This window comes from Phycodurus eques, chromosome 4, assembly GCF_024500275.1.
Source record: "Phycodurus eques isolate BA_2022a chromosome 4, UOR_Pequ_1.1, whole genome shotgun sequence".
Classification (NCBI taxonomy): domain Eukaryota; kingdom Metazoa; phylum Chordata; class Actinopteri; order Syngnathiformes; family Syngnathidae; genus Phycodurus; species Phycodurus eques.
This window is the reverse complement of record NC_084528.1, coordinates 25247076-25264874: the sequence shown is the minus strand read 5'-3', so window position 1 is coordinate 25264874 and position 17799 is coordinate 25247076. Positions and strand designations below refer to the sequence as shown.

The 17799-nt window shown below is 40.1% G+C and overlaps 1 protein-coding gene across 10 annotated transcripts in view; it reads left to right on the top strand.

The window, feature by feature from the left end:
- The window catches only part of thsd7ab (thrombospondin, type I, domain containing 7Ab), a 114438-nt gene that overhangs the window by 51745 nt on the left and 44894 nt on the right, over positions 1-17799 (top strand). For 4 of the 10 annotated variants that reach the window (XR_009768441.1, XR_009768440.1, XM_061674800.1 and 1 more), the window contains exons 3-11: positions 1332-1580; positions 1841-2025; positions 3786-3854; positions 6270-6425; positions 7852-8055; positions 13973-14167; positions 15105-15143; positions 15333-15368; positions 16739-16979. Coding sequence is in view for 4 of the 10 variants with exons in the window: in XM_061674800.1 (XP_061530784.1) it covers positions 1332-1580; positions 1841-2025; positions 3786-3854; positions 6270-6425; positions 7852-8055; positions 13973-14167; positions 15105-15143; positions 15333-15368; positions 16739-16979 (1374 nt within the window). In the remaining 6 variants the exon portion in view is untranslated. The remainder of the gene's footprint in view (positions 1-1331; positions 1581-1840; positions 2026-3785; positions 3855-6269; positions 6426-7851; positions 8056-13972; positions 14168-15104; positions 15144-15332; positions 15369-16738; positions 16980-17799) is intronic. The other 6 variants (XR_009768445.1, XR_009768443.1, XM_061674802.1 and 3 more) reach the window with 3 other exon arrangements.

The window sequence follows — 17799 nt, the reverse complement described above, 5'->3', positions numbered from 1 at the left end:
CAGTCGGACCGAGCTCTCGCCGTTGTGTTCAAATATAAATGGGTGAAGCACAAAGCCTTTTGTTAGCTCCCATTTAACACAGTGAGCTGAGGCATTTCCTGCGTGCTTCATTAATTTTTGAAGATGAAATATGAGCATTCATGTTTTGCTAAGCTAAGAGGAGGGAATTAAGCAGCCTTAGAGCAGTGATTAATTGATACTCGTCACACTATAACACACGTTATGCTACGTTATGTTATTAAACTAGGATGTTAGGCTATGATGTTTCGCTACAATGTTGCATTACAATGTTGAGCTTCGATGCCGTGCTTTTTCATCGCGCTTCGATTTTGCTCGATGGTATTGGGCTACAATTTAGGGTGTGATTTTAGGCTACGATGTTAGGCTACGATTTTAGACTACGATACCGTGCTATGATGCTGTACCACGATGTCACACTATGATGTCATGCTACGATGTTGTGGTATGATGTGGAACTACCATGTAGTGCTTGGAGGTCGAACTACGATGTCAAGCTAGAGTGCTGTGGTACGATGTTAAGATACGATGTTAAGATAGGGTGTCATGCTATAATATCACACTATGAGGTTATGTTACGAAATTACATTATGATGCCTCGGCACAATATTCGGTACCGTGTTATGCTACGATGCTGCTGTATGCTGTTATGTTACGATATTAAGATACGTTGTTAGGTGACGATGGTATGCTATGATGTCACGGTAGAAGAGAATACGCCAGCGTACATCAATTGATGCACTTTCACAGTTACTTTTATATTGCCAATTTTCCTGTGATAGTTTATACATCCATCCATTTTCTGTACCGCTTATCCTCACTAGGATTGCGGGCGTGCTGGCGCCTATCCCAGCTATCTTCGGGCGAGAGGTGGGGTACACCCTGAACCGGTCGCCAGCCAATCGCAGGGCACAGATAAACACATGCACATTCACACCTACGGGCAATCTAGAGACTTCAGTCAACCTACCATGCATGTTTTTGGGATGTGGTAGGAAACCGGAGTAAATGAGGAAAAACCCACACAGGCACGGGGAGAACATGAACATGATTTGAACCCCGGTCCTCAGAACTGTGAGGGAGATGTGCTAACCAGTCGGGCCACCGTGCCTTTGTGATAGTTGAGTTTAGCATTTTTTGTTGTTGTCTAAAAGTGAAGTTTTTCTTCCATTTTTATCTGTATTTAGGTCTTTCATCTAAGCACGAGCTCTGATTGTAGCGCACTGAAAATAGCTTTGTCCTTCAAAAAAAAAAAGAAAAGTGGCAAAAAGCCAAAGAAAAAGCAAATTTGTGATTCATCGGTGTGCCCACAGCTTGTGCACGCCAAGGGAGACACCACTGACCATCCAGTCGTGCGTGTTGCCCAGAGACTGTCAACTGAGCGATTGGAGCGACTGGTCGTCCTGCTCCAAAGCTTGCTCGGACTCCGACTCGCCCGGGGGCCGACGAGAGCGCCGCAGACGAGTGCTGCAGTGCCCTACGGGTGAAGGGGCCGAGTGCCCGATACTGGAAGAGCGGGAGCCCTGCGAGCTGCAGGGGGACGCCGTGATGCCCTGCGCCGTGTAAGTGGACGGACCAGCTCCATCCTGGATTTTCACTCGCAGCTCTAAATGACCTCAGATCAGATCTAAATGAAACAGTGCCTAACTTGTTGTACATGAGACTCACTCTTGAGGTGAATTTAGACAAGTAACACTGACTGACCTCACAGAGTGATAGACTTTATTTGCATGACTAATCTGAATCTAATTTAAAGAAATCTGACGTCAGATCAGATGTTTGTGAAATAGGGCGTGACTTGCTTGTTCCTGCCTCCTCCTAGCTACGCCTGGAGGACCACCGAATGGTCTGACTGCCGGGTGGACTTGCTGCTGGGTCAGCAGGACCGCCGTCGCACCAACCTGACTGGACTCTGTGGTGGGGGTCTACAGACTAGAGAGGTCTACTGCGTCCAAGCAAACGCCGAGCTCCTCAAGTACCTCAGCGACTTCCAGGAGAAAGACAAAGGTAACCACATTAAATCTGCTCATCTTGTTTTGGAACTCTGCTGTTAATCCAAACAGCAATACCTACAGACGCACAGATACATACGAATTCAAGTGTGGAGATTTAGAAAAGAATACGCAGCATCACAAAATTGATATTTGATGCTCACATAGTTATAATGTATTGTAACAGAAAATGAGTATTCACAAAATCAATATTCAACATTTGTACATTGGTTCTTTATCTTAACATAGAAGGATACATGATTACAACGATATTCAACACTTGAACATTGGTACAGAATTTTTACAGAAAATGATATGACACCGCACTGAATCGTTATTTGACACTTGTGTATCAATACTTCATCGTAACAGAAAAAATATGAGAAACTCAAAATCAATATTTAACACTCACGCATCGATACTGTATTGTAATAGATAATGGTATGCTTCACAAAATCGATATTTGACACTCGAATAGTGATACTGTATCGTAACTAAAACTGATATGATACATAACTAAAGCGATATTGGATGCTGGCGTATCTATACTGTATTGTGCATTGTTACAGAAAATTATGCGATACTTCACTGAATCGATATTTGACCCACAAACTTGACGTCCAAGTGTTAATACTATATTGTCATATATAACAATAGGATTAACTTATTCACTGCCAGCCTTCCCAGTTAACATGGATATTTGACTTCTAAAGCCATCAACGGCAGTGATTAATCACAAAATTGATATGTGATGCTTGCGTTTCAATACTGTATGTTAATAAAAAAGGATACGATACATTACAGAATTGACAAAAAAAAAACAATCATACGTCACAAAATTGATGTTTGATGCTTTTGTATCCATGCTGTATCGTAACAGGAAAGAGTGCATAATGAAATCGAGACTTGAAACTCTCGTATCAATATTGCATTGTAACAAAAAACATATAATACATGGCGAATCAATATTTGACACTCATATAGTGATAACTGAAACACATACGGTACATGCCACCAGCAATAGTCAACAGAAACGTATGTGGCACATGTAACATTTGCTATCCAACACTCGGATATTTGACACTCATGTCCAGATACTGAATCATAGCAAAACATTTTACATTTTCGTACATCACAACATCTTTTCTAGATACTGTAGCCTCTACAGAAATTGTAACCGGAAACAGTGTGATACATCATAGAATCACTTGTTTGTTAATACTGTATAGTGACAGAAAAGGCAACGTTGAGATGTGACGCTTGTTTATCGATACGATACGAAAACGATACGATTACAGTTACAGTTTAGTATGCCAGTTGGAAACATGTTATTGTGTGGTGCTTGTGTGGCATTTAAACACGTAGACACACATACACACACACACACACACACACACACACCTTGATGAGTAGAGTGGTTATCTCTGAGGAACAGGAGCTCTCCCTCGACTGGGGGTTGTTCTTGAGCGGGCAGGAGGGTTTATAATCCCTCAGTGAGGTCTTCCATCTCAAAATCCTGCCTCATGCCAAAGTACATCAGCATATGCAAAACACACACTGTGATTGACCTCAGATCAGATCTTGGCGAAATGGTGGCGTACCTGACTTGTGCGTAAAGTGGAATTCCAGTAAAATCCTTGATTGACTTGTCCGTAATGTCCCACCGCGCTTGTGCCCTCTCCTGCCTTTGTGTGGCTAATGGCTAATAGCTAGTGGCTTGTGTCGTTAGCCTAGCTAGTAGTTAATTAGCGCTATGTGTCCTCCCTGTTATCGCAGCGGGTCAGACCCAAAGACAGCCGAAGCCTAGTGTGCCCCCGCTCCTCTCGGTCTCCTTCCACATTACAGGTAGGCAGTCTGCCTTAAATACTCCTCTTCATACTCCTCTACTCCTTGTCCTCTTCCTACTCTTCCTCTCCTCCACTTCATCTTTCTCTTCCTCCTTTTTCTCTGTCCTCCTACTTTTCCGCCTTCCTCCTACAGCTCCTTTTCCTCTTCCTCGTCCTTTTCTCCTCTTCTTCCCCTTCCCCTCACTTCCTCCTTCCTCGTACTTATTCCCCTTAACTCCACTTCCCTCTCTTCCTCACCTACTCTTCAACCTCCTCCCGTCTTCCTCCTTTTCCTTTCCTCCACTTTTTTCTCTCTTCACCCTCCTCTCCTCATCCTTCCTCCTTCCTCCTACTTTTCCCACTTCTTCCTTTTTCCTTTTTCCTCATCCGCCTCTCCCTCTTCTCTCCTCCTCTTCCTCATTTCCCTCTCCTTTGCTTCTGTCTGTGTAGTTGCCTTCCTCTCCTCATCTTCATCATTTTCCTTCTACTTGCCCCACTTCCTCCTTCCTTTTCCTTATCCCCCTCTGCCTCATCCTCTCCTCCTCTATTCTCCTCCTTTCTCCTATGTCCCCCTTTTCCACCCGATCCTCATTTTCCTCTTCCTTGTCTTTCTCCTCTCCCTGCCCTCTTCCTCTACCTCTCCTTCCTAATTTTCCTGTCCTCCACTTCTTCCTCATCCTCAATCTTTCAATTTTACGCCTTTCTCCTACTTTCCTCTGCTTCCTCGTCCTCTTCTTCCTCTCCTTTCCCTACTCTTCTTTTTCTCTCCAGCACATATTCCTCATCTTCCTCTTTCTCTTCCCATTGTCCTCTGTCCTTGTTCTCTCCACTTTTCCCCCTGTCCTCCACTTCCTTTTTCTCTTCCAGTTAACAAAAAAATCGTCCGCGAAAAAATTGTAAATCATGTCACTTGTATCTCAAGGCACCACTGTATTTTATTGAAATGTTAGATTTTGTTGCCATGTTATTAGACAAGTATTGCTCCAGATTATGTACACTTCACAGTTGTGTGCTGTTATATTGTGTTTTTGTATCCATATTGACGGTTTGCATAATTGCGTTGACGTGATAGTGGTGGTATTAAGAGGTGGATTAAGTCGGGTAAGTGCTCAGCGAAGGCCCGCGTACCAAATGCACCGCCCACCGCGAGCAAAGCACGTATGCAAATGAGCATTCAGAGCTGTCAGTCAACAAGAAGAAAGAAAGCGGGCACTCGTTAGGTGCTTTTTTTCCTAACGAGGCGTGGATTAACGGGGGGCTCCACAAGCCGCCGTTTAACATGCGTGTGCACGCGTGTGTGCGTGTTTACCAGAGGAATTATTTATCAGTGCAATTGGCCTCTTTGCATTTCAAAAGCCCCCACTTGACTTCTGCGGTGAGGATTTATGATTCAGCTCTTCTCCTTTGCGCTTTTTCCGGGTTTAAGCTTCTGCAGCAGCACGAGTCATGTTTTTTTTATATATTTATTTTGGGCCAAATTGTGGGAATATTAAGACGCTATGTGAAATGGAGATCAGCTAAAGAAAAAGTTCACTTTCCAAGAACAGCAGAAGCTCTTAAAGTCCAACACAAGGCGTTTTGCAATACCAGGCTGATTATTATTATTATTATTTTTTTTAACATAACAAATCATGGAGATGGAAATAATCTCATATTTTAATATTATTAACTGTCATTTTAGAAATGGTTAAAAGAAGTTTTGCACTTTTTTAAAAGTACATTTAAACATTTATTTGTGATCATTTTTCTATTCTTCCTAATCATCCTGCTACTCCCCCTTTCCCTAATTTCTTCTTTCTTCCTTCTTCTCTTCCTTTTCATCTTCCTTCTCTTATCCTCATCATCCTCTGACTCTTGCTCTTTTTCTCTTCTTCCTCTCCTCCTCCTACACTCTTCCTTCTCCTCTCCCTTTTTCCTCCTCCCCTTATCTTCTTCATACTCTCTCCTCCTCATCTTCTTTTCTCCCGTCTACACGCTCCTCCTTCCTCCTCCTCTTCCTCTCTTCCTCATTTTACACGTCTTCCAACTCTTTTTCTCATCCTCCTACACTCAGCCTCCTACGTTTTCTTTTTCCCTCCTCTTCCTCCTCTTCTTATCCTTCTACTACTACTCATACTCTTTCCCCTCCGCTTCCTTCTCTTCCCTCTCTTCCTTCTACACTCCCCCTTCTTCCTCCTCCTCTTCTTCCTCTTCCTCCTGCACTTCTTCCTATGCATTCATTTCTAATTTCCTTCTTTACATTCTTCTGACTTTTCCTTCTTTTCACCATCATTTTGTTCTTCTGTCCTTGCTTGCCTTTTCGCGTCCTTTCTATCTGTAGAGCAACTGTCCATCTCACCTGTAACTTTAAATGAGCACAAAAAAAACAATTTTTTATCCACTTCAAACAAAACCCTTTTGACTTCTTTGACTCCGTCTTTTTTATACCCAATAGCGACGCGTCCAGTGGAGAACCGTCTGTGCGGGGGTCCCGTTCCCAACCGGTCGCAGCTGTGCCAGGTGGCCTGTCCGGTCGAGTGCCAGGTGTCACCTTGGGGCGCCTGGGGGCCGTGCACGTTCGAGAGCTGCAACGACCAGTCGGCCAAGAAAGGTAACGCAAATTCACCGGAGACGGGGCTACGCTTGGTGAAGCAGCATATGGCTCATTAATAAACTGAATACCTTGTATGCTGCATAACATGTCTGCTCTATACAATCCCTCTTCATTCAAGAAGATATACAGTAGTAGTTCAGAGAATCACCGCTTGTAAAAGATTTATTGTTCATTTTTTACAATGTACTAAAAGGCTTCCCGCACTTGACTTATTGCACTGTCATAAAATATATTGAAAATGAACATGCAATCTCTATAACACGGATGATTTGTAGCCATATATGGCTAAAATGGTCTGAGAAAATGTCTAAGAATCACACAAAAATGCAAATGTACAGTGCAGTGTCATGTAATTTCAATCCTAGTCGTGATGTAAAATGAACATATGGATTCAGAGTGCACTGCGTAGCTGATGATGGTAATGTCATTAAAAAATACATGAAAAGTATACCCATTGCTGGGACTTGTCCAAATGTCCATGTTTATCAAAACATGTGCATGAAGTTCACTCAAGACTCAAAGTTGACCTAAATGATACCAAAAACACAGATTTATATATTTATATACAACACATAGTTCACTGAGAGTTTCCTTTAATGGTTACGAAAGTGTATGGGTAATTGAAAACTCGCCATTGTCTTTAAGGTTTAGGAAAATGTGTACTAGATTAAATGACATTGTCTTTGACGTTTAGCGTCACTGAAGATATATTTATAAAAACATGTACTTTAGGTTTACTGGACTCCAGTTGACCTCAATGTTAATGAAAACACGTAGGTCAGGTTTATCAAAGGCAGAAAATTGACGTTGATATATATGAAAATACATTAGGTTCACTGAAAGATGTCTTTGATCTTTACAAAAGCACGTACATGAAGCTCACTGAAAGTTGTCTTTGATGTTTACGAAAACCCGTGAGGTTCAATGAAAGATGTCTGAGTTTTACAAAAACACAAATTAAGTTCACTGCAAAGTGTATTTGATGTTGATGGAATTGCATATATTAAGTACATCAATGTCTAAATTGTCTTTGATGTTTACAAAATGATACTTTAGGTTGTCTTTGGTGTTGATAGAAATATAAGTGCCCTTAAGACTACAATGTTCCTAAAAATGCAAATGTGAGGATTATGGAAAGTTTTCTTTGATATTTAAGAAAACACGTACATTAAGTTGACCAAAGGCTCAAGATTGACGATGTTTACAAAAACACGTGTATTAAGTTGAAAGTTGTCTCAAGATGTTTATAAAAATGCATAAATTAGGTTCACTCAGTCTAAATGGACCTGTTTTTTTGTCTTTGATATTTAGAAAATCATGTCGATTAATTTCATCGCAGGCTCAGATTTATCCTTGATGTTTACAAAAACGCATATCTTACCTCTAACTGTATTCTCCTAAAGACGCGGTGTCTGTGTTGCAGGTTTCAAACTGAGGAGACGAAAAATCACCAACGAGCCAACGGGGGGTCCCGCCAACTGCCCGCACCTGGTAGAGGCGCTGCCTTGCGACCAGCCCAGTTGCTACGGCTGGCGGCAAGTCGGCCTTGACCGATGCGCGACCGCAGATCAAACGCCGTGCGGTCCCGGAACGCAGCTCGTTCGGGTCCAGTGCGTTAACAGCAACGGTAAGATCACCAGATTACACTACGCTACATTGTCTTTGATATTTAGGTTCAACGAAAGCTTGAATTCAACATTGATGTCCCCACATTTTTTTGCTACACCCCTGGCACCAGAGTCAGGTTAGAGTTGGTAATTTCATTATAGCCGACTTCGTTCGCCACCAACCAAAGCGGCTCCACTCATTCCCTTTAAATGTGGCACAATGACAGTCTTAACTGAGACCTCTCTGTGTGGGATAGGGCTGTGGAAAAAAAGAAAAACAGCAAAAAGTCAAACACAAGAATTGTGCGACGCAAAAAGTTCTGCCTTGAGGCAATAAAAAATATTCAATAAAGCATATTTGTGCCGCCCGGAACCAATTTGCGCCACCTGGAACAAAATGGCCACTGTCCATGTTTACTGCACAGACATTTGCTGCAGATGGATGCACTGTTGGACAAGTGAGAAACAATTTCAAAAATGACAGAGGAGCATCTATACGTCATTTTTAAGACACTACTAGATGTGTAATGTACATTTAACATGTATGAGTGAGCTGAATGGTAGTTAGCGTTTCTTTTCTTTTTTTACCTTAAATGGTAATCGCTAGCACGCTAATGCTACAAGCAAATCCAAACCATCTAGCAAAGACTGATTATGTTGTTGAATTTATACCATACACTCAGTACCAACATATGCAGTTTAAGGATAGAAGTCCAGCCCTCATAAATGAGGACGAAAATGCATCTTAGTAATTTAAAAAAAACTTACAAGTACTCGGTCGAAATATCTATAGGATATTCGATTCTAAAAAGATTCAATAGTGACGGCCCTTGTGTGCAAAAGGACAATGCGTAATTGCAGCAATCCATAGGTGAGTGGAGCATTGCTCTTGGCCGTGTAGCAACAGACAATGTGAGCTGGTACCCTCAGTATCTGTCTGCCTGTGCCCCAATCAAATTCACCAAAATTGAAACACTGCAGATGCAGGTCTATGAAAATAGAGCCCTCCGTGTTGTCTTTGATTTTTACAAAGTTTCATTGATGCGCCGAAATGTTTGAGAAATTGGATACATTTTGTTATATTTATCAAGAATCTAAATTGTCTGATGTTTACAAAATCGGTATGTTATGTTTATTGACGTCTCTAAATTGTCTTTGATGCTTCCCAAATTGCATCTTATTTTCATCAAAAATGGTTAGTTGTTTTGTCAGTTGTCTTTGATGTTTATGAAAATGTGTAGCTCTGGTTAATTGAATTCTAAAATGTCATTAATGTTTCCAAATATGTGTACCATAGGTTCAAGTCTCTTTGTATTGTCCTTGATGTTTACAAAAATGTTTACCTTAGTTCCAAGTATCTCAATTGTCCTTAATGTTTGTAAAACTGTGTACCTTAGGTTAGGCTAATCAAAGGCTCTAAATTGACCTTGATGTTTACAATAATACTCACACTGACGGTTCAAAATGGTTGTCCGTGTGAGTGAATGTTTCAGTCCCGTGAGTGACAGGTGATCACTCTGGGATTAGACTCCAGCTTTCTTCCACGACCCTGAACGGGCAATAAAAAATAAGCACTGCACTTCTTTCCTTGAAAAACTCTTCTCTTTTTTGAAAAATTTTATGCGTGTCACAACATTTTCCTCGACTCGCCACCCGCCATAAAACTGGCTCGCCTCCCGTCAACCAGCAATTAACTTTACTTCCTCACTAAATCAAATCATCCTCTGAGCGTATCTCCTGCCTTCGAGACTTTTAACGCTACTTTTTTAATTTTATATCATTTAGTGAGCATTTTGTTTTATTTCACCTCATTAAAGTATTTCACGTGTCGTTCACGTATAGATATGCACACCTAGCACGTGAATTGATTGGTTCTTCATGGTTTCCGCATAGAAATAAACCACAATGATTGATCTTCCCTCCTCCGGTCCCTCGTCTGTCTAATGAAAATGGATTTCATTCTCCTTTGGATTTTTTGTTTTTTTTTTCCTCCTCGGACAGGGAGAATGTCACACGGGAAACAAGTGAAGGTTGTTCATTAAAAATAGAGATGGTTGTCTCGTTCGGAATTTTGAAGCTTGAGTGCGCCGCATCTGCTTGAGATTTCCAAGGATTCAAATTTGACATTGTCTTTGTTACATTTATAAAATGCTTCCTCGTGGAATATTAAAAATTATACATACATACATATATTTATGACAAATAATTTGGTAGATTCACTGGACTTTTTTTTTTTTTTAGGTATTTGGCAGAGTAGATTGTCTGTCGTTAATATTTAGGCTTATTGATACAAATTTCACCAAAAACCCAAAATTGTCTTTGATGTTTTGGCATAGTCAAGACTTGACATTGTCTGACAGTTATGAAAACATGTACAATAATTGTCCTGAAGATATGAAATTGTCTTGATGTTTAGGTTTATTGGCAGTAAGTTGAAAAAGTTGGAAGTGTTTTTGAGAATTTCACGAAAGACTTAATTGTCTTTTATGTTCGTTTATTGATATTACAACCCCAATTCCAATGAAGTTGGGACGTTGTGTTAAACATAAATAAAAACAGAATACAATGATTTGCAAATCATGTTCAACCTATATTTAATTGAATACACGGCAAAGACAAGATACTTAATGTTCAAACTGATCAAATCTATTGTTTTTAGCAAATAATCATTAATTTAGAATTTTATGGCTGCAACACGTTCCCAAAAAGCTGGGACAGGGTCATGTTTACCACTGTGTTACATCACCTTTTCTTTTAACAACATTCAATAAACGTTTGGGAACTGAGGACACTAATTGTGGAAGCTTTGTAGGTGGAATTCTTTCCCAGTCTTGCTTGATGTACAGCTTCAGCTGTTCAACCATCCGGGGTCTCCGTTGTCGTATTTTACGCTTCATAATGCGCCACACATTTTCAATGGGAGACAGGTCTGGACTGCAGGCAGGCCAGTCTAGTACTCTTTTACTACGAAGCCACGCTGTTGTAACACGTGCAGAATATGGTTTGGCATTGTCTTGCTGAAATAAGCAGGGGCGTCCATGAAAAAGACGTTGCTTGGATGGCAGCATATCCATCAATCTATCCATTTTTCTACCACTTATCCGAGGTCGGGTCGCGGGGGCAGTAGCAGCATATGTTTCTCCAAAACCTGTATGTACCTTTCAGCATTAATGGTGCCTTCAGAGATGTGTAAGTTACCCATACCATTGGCACTAACACAGCCCCATACCATCACAGATGCTGGCTATTGAACTTTGCGTCCATAACAGTCTGGATGGTTCTTTTCCTCCTTGGCCCGGACCGCGGACACGACGTCCACAATTTCCCAAAACAATTTTCAAATGTGGACTCCTCGGACCACAGAACACTTTTCCACTTTGCATCAGACCAGCATAGATGAGCTCGGGCCTAGAGAAGCCGGCGGCGTTTCAAGTTGCACCTACGGATGTGGCGCCGAACTGTATTTACTGACATTGGTTGTGTTCCGAAGTGTTCCTGAGCCCATGTGGTGATATCCTTTACACATTGATGCCGGTTTTTGATGCAGTGGCGCCTGAGGGATCAAAGGCCATGGGCATTCAATGTTAGTTTTCGGCCTTGCCGCTTACATGCAGTGATTTCTCCAGATTATCTGAAACTTTTGATGATATTATGGACTGTAGATGACAAAATCCCTAAATTCCTTGCAATTGTACGTTGAGGTCCTTAAACTGTTCGACTATTTTCTCACGCACTTGTTCACAAAGAGGTGAACCTCGCCCCATCAATTTAGGGAAGGTCCTTTTATACCCAATCATGGCACCCACCTGTTCCCAATTCAAACAGTGTTTGATGAGCATTCCTCAACTTTCTCAGTCTTTTTTGCCACCTGTCCCAGCTTTTTTGGAATGTGTTGCAGCCATAAAATTCTAAGTTAATGATTATTTGCTAAGAACAATAAAGTTTATCAGTTTGAACATTAAATATCTTGTCTTTGCAGTGTATTCAGTTATATATAGGTTGAACATGATTTGCAAAACATTGTATTCTGTTTTTATGTTTAACACAACGTCCCAGCTTCATTGGAATTGGAGTTGTAAGTTCAATGAATACCCTAAATTGTCTTTAAAGTTTATGAGTACATTAAGTTCACTGAAGACTGCATAGTATATTGTCTTTGACGTTTATGTTCATTGAAGTTTTGTTCAAGTCTTTACGAAAACAATGTAGTTACAGTATATACCGTATAGCATTTGCAAAGAATTTGAGCTTGAACTGATTATAAAAAATAAAAAAAAATCAATGAATAGAATTCCACAGCATCCTCACATGGTGGCTGCACGGTTATATCACGGTTATCAGCTTTATTAATAATTCATATGCTCTGCAGTATAAATCCCACGTGGCTTTACCTTTTTTTATTTTATTCTATATACGGTGCCACTCATGTAATGGAGGGTGCATCCATATAAAAACGTTATCCATAAATGGGGTCCAAATAACCTCTCATGACAATATGTGCCACGCATGTGAAGTCTTTTGAATTATTACTGCAGGGAGGTCCACTACATGGAGTCGTTACTGCTTATATTACTTAGTGGAGATACTTTTATTCATTTAAGGTTTCTGGTCCCCTCTCAACTGGTCATGAACAGCGAAAAATATTTACATGAAAAATAGGCCAACATTGAAAAGAAATAGAATAAAGAGATAACATAAACAAATATCAGGAAGAAAATATTAAAGGAAAAATACTCCCCAAATAAGCGAAAAAAATACAATTATATAAAAAGTAAGAATAAAAAGAATATATATATATATATATATATATATATATATATATATATTTAAAAAAATATACTATCAATAAAAATGATTAAAAACAATACGAGCTATTACAACATTATATATATATATATATATATATATATATAGGGTGATTGAAAAGTAACTTCCTATTTTTAAGTACTTGTAATTTATTTCTGAACTATAGTTCTTACAAGAAATGAACATGAGAATAAAGTGTATTGCATGGAGTTTTATTTAAAATTCGATATGGGCACCAGCATTAGCCATCACTTTCTCAAGCCACCTGGGAACCGCATTAACTGATTTCACAAGGAACTCTTGCGGGATGGAAGACATAAGTTCTCGTATTCGCCCTTCAAGTCCTTCCAAAGTCGTTGGTTTGGTAGAATAGATTTGCTCCTTTAATCATGGAACATAGAGAAAACAAATATGAAAAATATTACAACATATGAATAAATTATAAGTATTTTAAAATAGGGAGTTACTTTTCAATCACCTTGTGTGTGTGTGTGTGTGTGTGTGTATATATATTTTAGAAAACAATTAACAAATAGGCAAATTAATTAAATGCTAATTTATTTGACAGAAATTCAAAATATTGGACAAAATATTAAATGAAAAATACAAAAAACAAAGCTTTTAAAGAAAATACAAAGAAATGAGGAAAATATAAATACAGTCCATTAAAAACATCTATACGTATAGTCACAAATATCAGGTGAGAAATACAAAAACATATTTGAAAATATATTGGGGAAAAAATAAACAAATGCAGCAAATAGAAGACAAGACTAATTAATGTATTAGATGAAAAAAATACTGATAAAAATAATACATCAATATAAGAAGCAAAATACAAAATATTATTTGTATTTTAGCGGGCAATGACTATTTTTTAAATTTGTAAAACAGTGGGAGTTGGCAAACCATCTTAACGCACATTACCGCCACCAACTGATATTGTCCGCTCTCTATTTAAAATTGTTCCTTGTATCTCAAGACAAAATAAATCAGCCAAGCGACGACTTATATCTAAGAGACTCGTAAGTCAAGGCACTCACATCTCAAGGCCCCACTATTTGTTTTTGTACTTCATTACTTCCGACCATTGCGGGAACCTGCCACGAACCATGTCGTGTTTGTGTTCAGGAGAACCGGTGGATGAGAGCCTGTGCTCGTCCGCGCCTCCTCCGGATCCCGTGGCCTGCCAGGTGCCTTGCTCGCGGGACTGCGTGCTGAGCGACTGGACGGTGTGGTCCATCTGCTCGCAGACCTGCTCCAGCAAGACCGTGGAGGGAAAGCAGATGAGAACACGATCCATTCTGGCTTACAACGCCGGCGAGGGTGAGATTTGGGGTAGCAACTCATACACACTTTGTACTTTTTAATTTGGGATATTGGACTTGGATGAACCTAAAATAAGCTTTGCTGGTGGACTTAATTTGACATTTTCAAAAGTTTTGAATGTCCAATTGTTGAACGTTTCAGTGCTTTTTGCACAACTTGCTGTTCTCTAACAAGAAGCTGAATGGCAAAATTCACAACAGGTCTTTGATCCATGAACACGTCATCTTCTTTGCCTTTCTGTGACACCTCCTTTCTCTCTGTTTCAAACTGCTGATGACACTCTGTGACACTCTAAAATGAGAGGTCACGTCCCAGTCTGAACATCCCGTTTGAAACCTCGCCAATTTAATCCCTTAAAATTACCTTACAACTCAGCAATATTGACCATCTTGTGCCATATAATCGTTAAACAAATCTTAAAGTCTATTGCCATGAAAAAGCATAATCCCATTAAAAACGGAATTGGAGGGAAATGATTTGAACATTTCTGGATGGTGCAATTTAATCTCCTAAAATTACATTTGATCTGTGATATTTATTATTATTATAAATATTTCAAATCATTGTATATTTTTGCCATGACAAAAAGACATTAATAATCACCCTAAAATTGGAAGAAAATTACCTAAGGAAGTTCGTTTTGATTTGACCAATTTTATGTCATCGGAATATCATCAGCAGTTTGCAACAGAGAGACTGGAAGAGTCACAGAAAGCCATACAAGTGGACATCCTTGGAAATGTCGATGGGTTAAATAGACAAGGCCAAAATGAGATCACCTCTAAAGGTTAAAGTGCATTCTAGTTTCATCATGATTTTTTTCCCCCCAGTAAAGCCCAGTATCCCAAAGGTTTTGTGAGCTGTTTATGACATGCTTCCTGTCTGTCCTCACTGGTTATAAGTGTACGCTTATCTTGTGTGTCCTCACTCACAGTCACTGCCATGGTCGTGGCCTGGATCACAGTCATGGAGGGTAACGGAAGCAGACAAGTTTGAAACCACTAGTTAGCTTTCGTGCTTAGCGTGTTAGCACTTCTATTCGTCAGTCTCACGTCTTACAAACATTTAGTTGGCTCGTTGTAGTTCAGGTTAGTGCTTCAGGCTTGTAGTTTGTTACTGGATTGACTGACTTATTTGGTTAACGCTGTTTCCTTGCTCAAAGGTCTTTCACGGGTACCCAAGTTTCCGGAACTTTTGGGTAAATCTTTGCCGTAAATAGATGAATAATTACCGCTGTGGGTGTTTTAGAATGGTTTAGGAGTTGTGGGCACTTGGAACTCCATCCAAAACTTTCAAATCTAGATCAAAAGCAAGATGAACATATGCAGTCTCTAGTTCGACAAGCTAAATGGTGGCCCTATTTCCAACAAATCAAAAGGTCCTCAAATGGATTACGTAGGTTTGAATTCCAAGTGTTGAAAGTAAACTGTTATTTTCCAACACATCTACTCCCTGTAGAATAGATCATCCCTAGATTTAGTTTGACTTTTTGGTAGCCCCTCACATGCTTTAATCAACTGTTAAAAGGGAGTCAGGAAATGACTTTGGGTAATGAGCAACATAGTGATTCATCCCCATCTGATCACATACAGTGAATCCTTGGTATATTGTGGTTCATCATACACAGCCGACTCTTGATGTATTGCCGATTTTAAAGCAACTGATTTTTTTATGGATATTATCCGTATCGAGGCAAGTCCCAATTTAGAGTTGCACGTCTTCTGTGTCATACCACATTTTGCCACAAGACGCTGGGCAGCACTGAGCTCTACTGGAAGACATGAAGTGTAATTCATTTATTCACTGCCATGATCATTTATATTTGCCGGCTGGAATCCAACTGTTTACGACCACCGACGAATATATTCGTCAAGTAAATTTGTCAACAATACGTGTGGAAGAGGTTCTCGTCCAGCTTGTCTGTGAAAATCGGTTGTAAACCGCTGTAATGACTCTGCTTTGAAAACGGCACTCAGTGAACGAATTGCTGCTACGTGTGTGTTCAAGTAGAAGTTGTTGGAGTTACTGTAACATTTGTGCAAATTTGTTACCTGTTAATGGCATTTTTAATTAGATGTTAGCATTAAGCTAATAGACTTACATTAGATGAAATTCTATGGTTTGGTTGAACGTATAAGTGTTTATATAAACAATGCTCAATGTTCTTTTGTTTTGTGTCTCAGTATTGCAGTAAACTGTAACTGGAACAAATAAACAGTTTGGAGCAAACAAGTTTTGCCTCTTATTTGGTGAATTGTGCGAGCCAGAGAGTCTTAGTCTTCTAATCGTTTCAAAGTGATGTTTTATGGTAGTCTTTCATTTCTTGACAGCGAGAGAGCGAGAAGATTCCCTAAGTAATACTTTTAAAAGTTTGTTTTAATAAGTTCAAATGTGTTTAAAGCATGTGGGAGGAGTAAAAACTTTTTCTTTTTTTTTCTCTAAATGGTCTCTATATCGTGGATTGTCACCAATCGTCGGTGGGTCTGGAACATATGCCCTGGCGTGCACTGTATTGCAGCCTGCTTCGGTTCGTTTCGCACGACATACTAACTTGTGTCTCGTCTCAAGGTGGCGCCATGTGCCCCAACAGCAGCTCCCTGCAGGAGGTCCGCAACTGCAACGAGCACGCCTGCACCGTGTACCACTGGCAGACGGGCCCCTGGGGGCCCTGCACTGAAGACCCCTCGTCCGCGCCCCTCAACAGCAATTCGACCGGGGCGGTGGTGGGTTTCGGGAGCTGCTACAAGGGGGTCCAGACCAGGAAGGTCATGTGTGTGCGCGTCAACGTGGGACAGGTGCCGCCCAAAAAGTAAGTGCTCTTTGCTTCTACTCCATTTAAACTGAGCGTTTTTTTTAAGGGCAACTTGTTACATAACCACCAAAAATAATCCAAAAAGTAAAAAAAGACAACAGAATGAGCGATCACTAATATTGAATAATATGACACATACAGTACATAGAATTAATAGTAAAAAATACAATACAAATATTAGAAAATATATTTGAAAATATTAGAAAATAATACAAAATATGAGGGAAAAATGTACACAAATATTGGAGGACAAAACACAAAAGTTTATTTGTATAAATACAACACATTTTTCAAAATACAAAAAATATATTTAAACAAATATGCAAATATTACAAGAAAAATACTCACTATATATATATATATATATATATATATATATATATATATATATAGTGTCAGGATGGCTGAGCGGTCCAACGCGCTGCATTCAGGTTGCAGTCTCTATGAGGCGGCACGGTGGCCGACTGGTTAAAGCGTCAGCCTCACAGTTCTGAGAACCGGGATTCAATCCCCGGCCCCGCCTGTGTGGAGTTTGCATGTTCTCCCCGTGGTTGCGTGGGTTTTGTCCGGGCACTCCGGTTTCCTCCCACATCCCAAAAAACATGCATCAATTGGAGACTCTAAATTGCCCGTAGGTGTGAATGTGAGTGCGAATGGTTGTTTGTTTGTATGTGCCCTGCGATTGGCTGGCAACCAGTTCAGGGTGTACCCCGCCTCCTGCCCGATGATAGCTGGGATAGGCTCCAGCGCTCCCGCGACCCTTGTGAGGGGAAGCGGCTCAGAAAATGGATGGATGGATGGATTATTATGTGATGTT